The sequence below is a fragment of the Eschrichtius robustus genome, chromosome 12 (assembly GCF_028021215.1).
Source record: "Eschrichtius robustus isolate mEscRob2 chromosome 12, mEscRob2.pri, whole genome shotgun sequence".
Taxonomy (NCBI): Eukaryota; Metazoa; Chordata; class Mammalia; order Artiodactyla; family Eschrichtiidae; genus Eschrichtius; species Eschrichtius robustus.
In genome coordinates this window covers 73,241,567-73,254,675 of record NC_090835.1, presented here as the reverse complement: position 1 = coordinate 73,254,675, position 13,109 = coordinate 73,241,567, and the positions used below count along the sequence as shown (strand labels likewise).

The window sequence follows — 13,109 nt, the reverse complement described above, 5'->3', positions numbered from 1 at the left end:
GGCTGTACAGAAAGGAACTGGAGACAAATTTTGCCCATTTACATGTCTTTGTTTAGTTTTTTATTGTAGCAGTGTAATACAGAAATAGCCATAGAGTATATATAGGTGGAACTTACATTTAAAAAATCTTTATATGGCATTCTATGAAGCTTTGCCATTTGGTTTTCTATTTCACTGAAGATGGGGGGAGAGTGAGCACATATTAGAGGACAGTATATTAGGACACCTGGTAGAAAGAGAGACTATTTAAGTTAAAAAAGTAGACATAACAATCATCAGGTGCCAGTGTAGCACACTACAGTACTCACTTTTCATAGGTTTTAGCTAAATCAAAATGAAAATACTAATTTGTTCTCTGTATCCTTTGCTTTTCAAGACAGGAATGCCTAATATATTTTAGAAGGTTTTCTATCAAAAAATCAATAAAATGTTTAATGTTTGATACTTAAAGTCATAGACTTCATTTACCTAGAGCATTTATGGCTAAGAAATATATATACTCAAATGACATTGCTAATGGGATAGTGCTATATAACTGGTGACAAATTCTGTTGAGCAGAAATATTCTATAATAATCCAGCTCCCATAGCCCAAGGCTCCAGACTGGCCATAGCACCAGGCTGGCTCCTGTGAACCAGCCTCCAAGCCAGCTCCTGTGAACTCAGGCTCCCAGTCCACCCCTGCTCTTGACTGGACCCAGATGCCAGACCAACTGCAGTGATTCCTAGTGCCTGGTCAGCCCCTGTGGACACAGGATCCAAGTTCACCCATGCAGGCATGACATCAGCAAAGGAAATTAATAAAGCTCCAATGACCGGCCCTAAAGAAACAGAGATCTATGTACTTTCTGACAAAGCATTCAGAGTAATCCGCTTAAAGAAATTTGGTGAACTACAAGAAAACAAAGATAGATAACTAAATGAAATTAGGAAAACAATGCATGAACAAAATAAGAAGTTCAACAAAGAAATAGAAACCATTAAATTAAACAAACAAACAAAAATCCTAGGGTCAATGAGTACAATAACTGAATTGAAGGTTCATTAGAAAACTTCCATAGCATGCTCAACCAAGCAGAAGCAAGAATTGATTAACTAGAAAAAAAGTCATTTGAAATCATCCAGTTAGAGGAGCAAAAAGAAAAAAGAATAAAAAAGAGTGAAGAAAACCTACATGAAGTATGGGATGCCATTAAAAGAATCTACTCATTATTAAAGTCCCAGAAGGAGAAGAGAGGGATAAAGGTGCAGAAAGCTTATTTAAAGAAATATTAGCTAAGAATTCTCAAATCTGGGGAAAGATTTGGACATCCATGTTCCTGGAGCTAATAGGTCACCCCGAAATTTCAGACCAAAATGGTCTTATCCAAGACACATTAAAATAAAACTGTCTAAAATCAAAGACAAAGAGAAAAATTTAAAAACACCAAGAAAAAAATTCCTCACAATAAGGGAAACCCCATAAGGCTATCAGCAGATTTCTCAGCATAAACTTTGCAGCCCAGGAGAGAGTGGAATGATATATAAAAGTGCTGAAAGAAGAAAAAAAAAAAAACCCTGCCAACCAAGAATACTTCACTGGCAAAGTTGTCTTTCAGAAATGAGGGAGAGATACTTTCCCAAACAAACAAAAGCTGATGGAGTTTATCACCACTAGACCTGCCTTACAAGAAATGCTGAAAGGAGTTCTTCAAGCTGAAATGGAAAGACACTAATTAGCAACATGAAAACATATGAAAAGATAAAACGTACTGGTAAAGGTAAGTATATAGTCAAATTCAGAACACTTTAATACTGTAATATGGTGATGTGTTAATTGTTTAACTCTAGCATAGAGTTTAAAGTACAAAAGTACTAAAAATAATTATAGCTACAATATTTTGTTAATGAATACACAATATAAAAAGAGGTATTGTGATATCAAAAACATAAAATATGGGGCAAGGAGTAAATGGGTAGAATTTTTGTATGTGATAAAAGTTAAGTTGTTATCAACTTAAAATAAACTGTTATATGGTTAAGATATTTTATGTAAGCCTCATAGTAACCACAAAGCAAAAACTCACAGGATATACACAAAAGATAGAAAGGAGGGAATCAGAGCATACCACATGGAAAATCATCAATTCACAAGGAAAGACAGGAAAAGTGGAAGAAAGGGACAAAGGAACTACAAAGCAGCCAGAAAGCAATGAATAAGATTACATTATTAAATCCTTACCTATCAATAATTACTCTAAATGTTAATGGATTAAATTCTCCAGTCAAAAGGCACAGAGTAGTTGAATGGATTAAAAAACAAGACCCAACTATATACTGCTGATAAGAGACTCACTTCAGTTTTAAGGACACATGTAGACCTCAAGTGAAGGGATGGAAAAATATATTTCACACACATGGAAACCAAAAGAAAGCAAGAGTGTTCTTATATCAGACAAAGTAGACATTAAACCAATAAATGTAACAAGAAACAAAGTTAATCATAATGATAAAGGAGTCAATTCATCATGAGGATATAATAATTATAAATATATATGCATCCAGCATCAGAGCACCTAAGCAAATGCTAACAGATCTGAAGGTGTAAGTAGACAATACAATAATAGTAGTGGAATTCAATACCTCTCTCTCAACAATGGATAGATAATCCAGATGGAAGATCAATAAGAAAACATTAGATGTGAACTATACGTTAGACCAAATGGACCTATCAGACCTATACAGAACATTCCTACCAACAGCAGCAGAATGCATTCTTCTCAAGCACACACGGAACATTCTCCATGTGTGATAGATCATATATTAGGTCACCAAAAAACCTTTGAATATCTAAGAACATTAATTATACCAAATATCTTTTCCAACCACAATGGTATGAAACTAGAAATCAATAACAGGAGGAAAACTGGAAAATTCCCAAATGTGTGAAAATTAAACAACACACTCCTGAATAAACAAAGGGTCAAAGGCGAAATCAAAAGAGGAATCTAAAAATAGCTTGAAAGAAACACAAGTGGAAACACAACACACTAAAACTTATGGGATACAACAAAAGCAGTTCTAAGAGGGAAGTTTATAACTATAAATACTTACATTAAGAAAAAGAAAGATTACAAATAACCTAACTTTAAAGCTCAAGGAACTAGAAGAAGAAGAACAAACTAAGCCCAAAGTTAGAAGATGGAAGGAAATAGAGATCAGAGCAGAAATGAGCAAAATAGAAACCAGAAAGACAATAGAAAAAAATCAATGAAATGAAAAGCTGTTTTTTAAAAAAAGATAAACAAAATTGATAAACCTTTAGCTAGCCTAAGAGTAAAAGGTAGAATTCTCAAATAAAGTCAGAGATGAAAACAGAGACATAACAGCTGACATCACAGAAATACAAAGGATCATAAGAGACTACTGTGAATCTTAATATGCCAACAAATTGGATAACCTAGAAAAACTTTTTTAGAAATATGCAGTGTAGCAAGACGGAATCATGAAGAAATAGAAACTTTGAACAGACCAATAACAGTAAAGAAATTGAATCAGTAATCAGAAACCTTTCAACAAAGAAAATCCTGGGACCAGATGGTTTCACTGGTGAATTCTACCAGATATTTAAAAATTAACACCAATCCTTCTCAAACTCTTCTAAAAAAATTAGAGAGGAAGGAACATTCCCAAATTCATTTTACAAGGCCAGCATTACACTGATAACAAGCCAGACTCAGGACACCACAAAACTATAGACTAATATCCCTGTTGAATATAAATGCAAAACTTCTCAACAGAATACTAGCAAACTGAATTCAACAGCATATTAAAAGGATCGTACACGATGTTCAAATAGGATTATCCCTGGAATGCAAGGATGATTCAACATAGGCAAATCAATAAATGTGATACACCACAGTAATGGAATAGAAGATAAAAATCATATGATCATCTCAATAGGTGCAGAAAAAGCATTTGACAAAATTCAACATTCTTTCAAGATAAAAACTCTCAACTAAATTTAGTATAAGAAGAATGTACCTCAACATAATAAATGCCATATATAATAAAATCACAGCTAACATCATACTCAATGGTGAAAGCTTTAAAGCTTTCCCACTAAAATCAGGAATAAGACAAGAGTGCCCACTTTTACCACTTCCATTGAACATAATACTGGAAGTCCAAGCCAGAGCAATTAGGCAAGGAAAAGAAATAAAAGCCATCCAAATTTGAGAGGAAGAAGTAAAATTGTCTCTGTTTGTAGATGATATGATCTTACATATAGAAAATCCAAAAGAATCCACCAAAAAAACTGTTGGAACTAATCAAAAAATTCCCTAAAGTTGCAGGATACAAAATGCAAATACAGAGATCAGTTGTGTTTCTATACACTAGCAACAGAATATCTGAAAAAGAAATAAAAAATACAATTTAATTTACAATAACATCGAAACCAATAATATACTTAGAAATAAATTTAACCAAGGAGGTGAAAGATCTGTACACTGGAAATTACACGACATTGAAGAGGAAATTGAAGAAGACACAAATAAGTGGAAAGATATACCATGTTCATGGATCAGAAGAATTAATATTGTTAAAATGAACATACCACCTAAAGCCATCTATAGATCCAATGCAATCCCTATTAAAATTTCAATGGCATTTTTCATAAAAATAGAAAAAAAATCCTAAAATTTGTAAGGAACTACAAAAGAACTTGAGCAGCTGAAGCAATCCTGAGAAAGAAGAACAAAGCTGGAGGCATCATACTACCTGATTTCAAGAGAAGAAAAGGGAATGCTTGTACACTGTCAGTGGAAATGTAAGTTGGTGCAGCCACCATGGAAAACAGTATAAAGTTTCCTTAAAAAATTAAAAACAGAACTACCATATGATTTGGCAGTCCCACTTCTGGGTATACCTGAAGTATCTGTGGGGAATTGATTCCAGGACCCCTTGCATTTACCAAAATCCATGAATACTCAGGTCCCATATTTGGTTCTCTGTATCCTATGCGTTTCAAATCTGTGGATTCAACTAACCCTGGATGGAAATTTCAATACATAGTTGGTTGAATTTGCAGGTGTGAAACCCTTGAATACAGAGGGCTGGTTGTATTTATTGAAAAAGAAAATCTGTGTCAAAGTGGATCCACACATTTCTAACCCAAGTTGTTCAAAGGTCAACTATATATCCAAAGGAAATGCAATCACTGTCTCAAAGAGATATCTGCACTTCCAAGGCAATTGCCAAGGCATGGAAAAACTTGTGGCCATCTATGGATGAATGGATAAAGATGTGGTATATGTTCACAATGGAATATTATTCAGCTTTAAAGAAGAAGGAAATCCTGCCTTTTGTGACAACATAGATAGACCTTGAGAGCACTGTGCTAAGTGAAATAAGTCAGAGAAAGACAAATACTATACGTTCTCAATTATATATGGAATCTATAAAAACAAGCTCATAGAAATAGAGAGTACATGGGACTTCCCTGGTGGTGCAGTGGTTAAGAATCCACCTGCCAATGCAGGGGACACGGGGTCAATCCCTGGTCTGGGAAGACCCCACATTCTGCAGAGCAACTAAGCCCATGTGCCACAACTACTGAGCCCATGCACCACAACTACTGAAGCCCATGCACCACAACTACTGAAGCCCACGCACCGCAACTACTGAACCCATGCGCTGCAACTACTGAAGCCCTCATGCTCTAGGGCCCATGTGCCACAACTACTGAGCCCGCATGCTGCAACTACTGAAGCCTGTGCACCTAGAGCCCATGCTCTGCAACAAGAGAAGCCACTGCAATGAGAAGCCTGTGCACTGCAACGAAGAGTAGCCCCCGCTTGCCACAACTAGAGAAAGGCTGCTCGCAGCAACGAAGACCTAATGCAGCCAAAAATAAATGAAAAACAAATAAATAAATAAATAAAATTTTAAAAAAGAGAAAGAAGTAGAGAGTAGAATGGTGGTTACCTGGGACTGTGGGGTAGAGAAAATGGGGAGATGTTGGCCAAAGGGTATAAACTTCCAGTTATAAGATGGGTAGGTTCTGAGCATCTAATATACAGCACAGTGAATATAGGTAACGGTAACTGTATTATGTATTTACAAGTTGTTAAGAGAGTAAATCTTAAATGTTATCACCACAAAAAAGATAATTATTTGAGGTGATGGATATGTTGATGGATGTGTTAACTAAACTTATTGTGGTAATCATTTCACAATATATACATGTGTCAAATCATCACATTGCACACCTTAATCTTATATATGTTATATGTCAATTATATCTCAGTAAAGCTGGGAAAAAAGAGACATTAGATTAAAAAGTAAGGAGATTTGTATAGAGTTTGTAATAATATTTCAATTGGTTCATTAATTGTGACAAATGTACAATACTAGTGTAAGATATTAATAATAGAGGAAACTAGCTGTGGGATATATGTGAACTCCCTGTACTATCTTTGCAACCTCTTTGTAAATATAAAAGGGTAGACTACATTTGACCCTTGAACAATGCAGGGGTTGGGGCACCAACCCTTCCCGCAGTTGAAAATCCAAGTATAGCTTTACAGCCATCCCCCTGTATCCATGGTTTTGCATCTGTGGATTCAACCAACTGAAGATCATGTAGTACTGTAGTATGTATTTAGTGAAGAAAGTCTGCTTATGAGTGGACCCACACAGTTCAAACCCTTGTTGTTCAAGGGTCAATTGTATTTTAAAATAAATATTTTATTGAAATAAAGAAAGAAACTATTTAAGATGACTGGATCCCATTTGAGTTACAGGTCCTCTCTCAGAAAAAAGGATTGATGTGCTGAGACTCCTAGATAAAAAATAATTTCTAGCTAGATAGTCACATACATAAATATTTCTATAGGTATTTCTATAAATGTCTTTTCAGTAGTGTTGAATCAAGTTGCTGTTAGAATGCTAGCCATTTAATACAAATGCAATTAGCCATTTTGATATTAAAAGTTTGCTATTTCTTTATGTAGTGTCCTGGCAGGTTACAACGGTACCATCTTTGCATATGGACAAACAGGCAGCGGTAAGACATTCACCATCACAGGTGGGGCAGAGCGCTACAGTGACAGAGGCATTATCCCAAGGACACTGTCATACATTTTTGAGCAATTACAAAAGGTATGAAGCTTTAAGTTCACTTTATATTTGATATATTCAGCAGAAATTTACTGTGGGCGGAAAATTTGTCGTGACATTTTGTTCTATTATACCTAAATGAGGAAACATTGTGTAGTAACTCTGGCGTTTACATCTAAGGAAAGTGTGGGATTTTGCTGAAGAGGTGAAAATCCAGAAGGTGCTTCTCATTAAAGGGGATGCTGCTTCAGCAAAGGCTCAAAGGGAGTTTGTTCTGATCCACCCAGAGGTTAAAACACACTTTACCAACTTATATCTTATATTTGTCATTAAGAAGTTGAAGAATATCCTTTTGCCAAAATGGACCTTTGTTTTAGCTACTAAAGCACTGAATAGGATAATGTGGTTGTACTTTTTCACACTTTTAATGGAAGCCCAGAGGAACTGACCACAGTAAAAGTCGTATTGCAGTTAATATTATTATAAAGAGGAGTTGCCTATCTATATTATATGCATCACTTATTGTGTGGTTCCAAATGCCTGTTGCTTTATCAAGATTTAATAGAACTAACAATGTAGGTATCTCTATCCCCATTTTACAGTTGGGAAGACTGAGTCTTGGGTTATATTTATTTTTCTCTGCATCCTCATAAGTAGCTGATCTGGAGCTTCCATCCCAGGTCTGTGTGATGCCAAACTCTGTGCTTTTTAACCACTACATGCCCTGCCTCTGGGTGTCAGACTGGCTTTATTTTGCTGGTTGTATTTAAACAAATTCTACGTAGTGAGTCACTTAACTTCTCTGGGTTTCAGTTCTGCCCTCTGTGAAAGTAGGGACTAAATTGTACTAGAGGATCTCCAGCGTCCCTACTAGTTCCAACAATTCTTTGGTTGTAGCAATTCTGTATAACAAATGTCCTAACTAGGTCAGTGTAACAGTCTTTCCAAAATTTCTCAACTGTATGCTGCTTGCGTTCTGAGTTGCAAAGATGAGAAGAAGTTGCTGAGATCTGCATAATTCTAATTTCCACCCATAAAGTAGCAATTACCCATTAGTTCAGCTCATCACTCACTAGCACAAACATGCCAGCTCTGCATGCCAGAAAATTTGGAAAAGCAAGGATAGCGCATAGTGTATATGTTGGATCCGAATCCTTTCTTTTCATTTACTCATTTATTTCTGACATTAGCTGTTCTGTTTTGTTCCCAGATTTCGCCAACTGGTAATATAATTTCTAATAGTTTTGTTGCTGTGGCCTAATGTGGGAGCATCCTGTCTTGGGAGAATCATTGAAGTTGGTGCAGGCCAACCTGGTTCTAAGTGCACTACTTACAGGATGTGGCCTTGGGCAGTTCCTTAATGTCTCAGCCTTGTGGAGTAGCTGTGAGAGTTGAATATACTGTATTTAAAGATATTGTCCAGTTCCTGGCACATAGGAGATGCCCAAAAAATGACAGTTATTACTATAGCCATTAATATCCATATATATATATATGCGTATGGCCAAATGATTGCTGAACAATTTCAAAGAACCCTTTGAAACTCAGAACAAATGAAGCTAATTCCCCTGATTAAGTTAAACAGAATAAACAAATTCTTTCCTACTAGAAAATCTATTTGTCTCTTTTTAAATTTTGTCTATGGTTACCAAAATACAGTTTTAAAAGTCTAAATATCTCCCAAGTACCTACCATCTGTTGGGTTCATTATTTTATATCTGTTTGTCATTGACATTACTCTAAACCCCATTTCATTCCGAATGATTCTAAATAACTTCTTGGTTTGGAGCGAGCCCATCAGATCAGCTTATAGCCAGGACAACTCCTTGTAGACGAACAGATTAACACAATGGGACACAACACATGAGTTATAACCCGACTGAGCTATGGCAAAACCAGTCAGAGGCAACTTTGAAGTTCTTCATAAAGTTTGTCCTCATTGTTTAGCTGAAAAATGCTGACAGGTACTCAGATGCCCCCAGTTGATTGCTTTAGAGGACACATGGTGCTCTCCAGAATCCTTAAACGAAACATTTGACTTATGCAACGTATTTATTTCAAGATAAACTAAGAACTAGTGCATACTGGGTCCTAAAATGCCCGTGAGTGTGATAGGAGCACATTTGCAAAGATTTTAAAAGAAGAAAATTGATTCCATTTATTTTAGAAATCACTGCTCATTATTTTTGAGTATTGTGAGGTTCATACTTGTTTGGGGGTAGGAGAAAAGGCTGTCTGCAGGAAACATGTGTGTTACATTACAGTCTGGCAGTCCTAAAGAGTAAAAAAGGAGTAATAAGGAAAGGTAGCTGCCACATAGCTCAGTGAATTTTAAGTGTGTATTCCAATAAAAGCCCAGAAAATGCAGAAGCCAGAGGAGCCAAAGGCATTATCCCTATCATCTCTGGGCAATGGACTTGCCATTTTCCTGACTTTTTATTATTTCTTCTAGTTTCTGAAAGAAGAGAGTTTCTCCACTGCTGATGAACGTAGAAGTTGGCTGTTCTTTTTGCCTTTCTTTTCCTTTCCTTTTGTGTTCACATACTGAATTCTCTATTTGGAGGCTTTCAGAAATAATAGTAAAAATAATAACAACAGCAATAATAGTAACATCAGCAACAGCAATGATTTATTGGTGCCTATTAACAGTCCACACATTTTTGGTAGGATTTAAAATACAGAACCTTATTCCTCTGTCACAACAGTTCTGCCATATTCTAAAGGTTATTATCCCCAATTTCATGATTAAACAACTGAGGTTAAGGGTGCAGGATCACTCAGTTATAAAGGCAGATCCAGTGTTCTAACCCAGTTTTGTCTGATGCTAAGATGAACTCATAAACGTATGCTAAAATCTCAAACCATAATCTATGGGATATTTCACATATGTTCAGATAAGTTTTAGAAATACATTGTTTTAAACAGGATCTCAGGATGTTGCTGAGTGACTCCCCATGGGCTTTAACTTGCTCCGAGAATCTTTCAGAGATGGACAGTATGTATGCTGATCATGGAACACTTTTTTCCACAAGTATTTTAAGTAATATTTTAGGAAACACTGGATTAGACTAAAGGCCACTCAGAGTCTGTCTAGTATTTGTAATCTCTGATTCCTGCACTAATTCAAGCTATAATCCCCAAAATTATGTTGATATGATGCCATTACTAAATGAGGATACTAATGTAATTGATAGACCATTTGTCAGCATAAGCAGCCAGAGTCACCCACATCGACAGGCTTTCTGGCATTTGGTTGGGAAAAACTTGATTAGTAAAGATTCAGTCCATGCTGTCACCTTCATAGAACACCAAACATGGAATTTCAGCTGTAGCTTGAGTGTTTTACTACAGTCACGTGCTGGCTGAGAGCTGCCTTAGTTTTTCATGTATTATTTCATTTTTATGAAATGGTAGTATCTTTATTTGGATAGTTTGAGACATTCTAGGACCAGAGAATCATATTCGTTTTAATCTGAAGAATGCCGAGGGAGTCGTTATCCAGTTTCTTCACCTTAACGAGTGTGGAAACAGAGGCCTGACTTGGTAGGAGCTCAGAGCTAGTATGACTAGCATTCCAGCTTTGGATTTGCAGGCCACTGTTCTCTCCCCCATCTCTGTGACTTGGTCTTCTCCTTCTTTGAATAACACCTGTCAAATGGATTGTCTTGGATATAGATGAGAATCCTTTCTGTGAATATCCTCTCTGACAATCTGCCGACCTTCTTGCCAGAAGACACAAATATATTCTCCTCTTATGAGTAGCAAGACTCTAATATTTGCAGAAATGGAAGCATTTGTGTTTTGGGGGAAACAAGAAGTGCTAGTATTGATATTTGGTATTGAAAAAGAGAGCTTGGAATTTTCTCGAGACCTGAAAAAATTCCCTGTTTTATTCCATCTCAGAGGGAGTGGGTCCTTTTGGTCTGTTGGCAGAACTGAGAGTAGGACCAGTCACCTTGATCACCTTGACTTTTATCCTATTTACATTGATGCCTATATTATTGCATTTCAGCAATGACCCACAGAAAATACCTCTCCCTAACCAATAGTTGAATATCCCTAATTTGCCACTTGGGCAAGGAAAATTAACCCAACGGGTAAGGTATAGGTAGTGAACTGTTAATGTCCACTCTTACTGTTACCTGATTGATCTAAACTATTTATGTTCCCTGGAATTCACTTTCCATATCTATTTATTGTCTGTTATCTATTTGTCATTGGAAATTTGAATATTAGAAAAGTTAAAAAGGAATTATGATTGAAGATGGTAACTCTTTGGCTACTGAAATTTTAAACTGAAGTAAGAATTCTGTGTTCTGTTCTTTTTTCTGTCTGGAAAGTAAAAAATGGTGTGTTATACAGTTCTGCAACCAAGTTGGCTCATTTCAAGTGTATATTGACTTTTTATGTATAATGTGGAACTAATAAAAAATAACAGACTGAAGTTGCTTGTAATCATGGGTGTTGGCCATTGGGGGAAAAAAAAAGCCTCATGCATATGGTAACTGGCAACTTGAAAGTGTCACGAACTGAAAATGTAAACCATACAAAGTGAGAGAGTGAAGGAGGGAAACTGTGAGGAAACTAGTGATAAATGTGTTCATCTTTCTCTAAGCCGAATCGTGATTTATAGCCATTTAATAATGTCTTTCTCTTTCCCAATCAGGACAGCAGCAAAATATATACAACGCACATTTCCTATTTGGAAATCTACAATGAATGTGGTTATGATCTATTGGATCCAAGACATGAAGCCTCCAGTTTGGAAGATTTGCCGTGAGTAGCAGAACAACAAAGAATGGGGGAAAATTACTTTCAGATGTTCCCTTCATTTGTTTTCTTTGAAACTTTGTATGTTTCTGGTCTCAATCATAATTAACAAATACTGGATAACAGAATCTTTTTGCAATATAGTGGATATTTTTTTCAGTTACGACAAATAGACAGTAGTGATGGGACCCAAAACTGCTTGAAATTCATTTCTTGAGACAATCTTTTTTGGAGTCGGCACGAACAAATGCAGTGAACGTTCTCGGAGAGTGGGCGCTGAGAGGATTGATGGGATGTGACAGTACTACTTTGCTCTTGCCACATGAAACCTTTTTACTCCTCTAGTTGTGGCCTTTCTCTGAAGAAGGTATTCAAATTAGCAATAAAAGAATCTGAAAGAGAGAAAATAAAACTTTAAGTTTTCCCCAAACGCTTCTCTGCTGTTATTGACTAACATTGACACGCATTTGGTCAGATTGGCACTGATTGTTTCGTAACTGAAATGTAAATAGAGTCTTCAGAGCTTATCTCTTAATGGAATAAGTTACTCTGCAAGCGTTTATATAACATGACTCGCTGCTTGTTTGAATATTTGCCTAAATTATACATATATTAATTAGTAACAATTCATATACTTTTGTCCAGACATCTTCAGAATGTTGGTAGAGCCAAGAAAATGCATTGTAATATTTTTCTTATTAAATATTCTAAAGCAGTTTAAAGTATATATTAATCCTCTACCAAAAAGGTCAACAACCATTTGCTTATTTTAATTTGCAAAGGAAACAAGAAGAGATAATAAAGAAAATAGGTTATATAACCTTTATATACATTCTTCTGTTAATGTTAAGAGTTTTTACATCTCATCTTTTTTTATGCTAACAATATTTACTAGAGGGAGTTAGAAAAGGGGATTATTGTTGGCACTCTTAATATGTGTATAAAAGTTAAAAGAAAGGAAAGATTACTGACCCCATGGAAGAAATTGATTTTAAAGAAGCTATTGGAAATAACTTTACGAAAAGGAAGCACTTTCCTCATAGGAAAGATAGAAACAGCAGCATTAAAGACATAAAGGCCATGTGTTGAGGAGTCATGTGAAGTAAAAGCAGAAAGGCCAACTGAAGCCAGCTTTTGAGGGATTTGATTGACAGGCTTTTGGTGTGAGATTGGTCTTTATTGTAATAGGCTTCTTAATTAGTTTTATAGCCTCCAGTCTAACCTGTATACCTCTAGGCT

General features: G+C 35.9%; 1 protein-coding gene across 1 annotated transcript in view; it reads left to right on the top strand.

Annotated features, from left to right (window-relative positions):
• Nucleotides 1-13,109, top strand: part of KIF6 (kinesin family member 6) — a 399,235-nt gene that overhangs the window by 75,862 nt on the left and 310,264 nt on the right. Inside the window, exons 4-5 of the mRNA XM_068557688.1 lie at nt 6,995-7,142; nt 11,767-11,876. Coding sequence (XP_068413789.1) covers nt 6,995-7,142; nt 11,767-11,876 — 258 coding nt within the window. The remainder of the gene's footprint in view (nt 1-6,994; nt 7,143-11,766; nt 11,877-13,109) is intronic.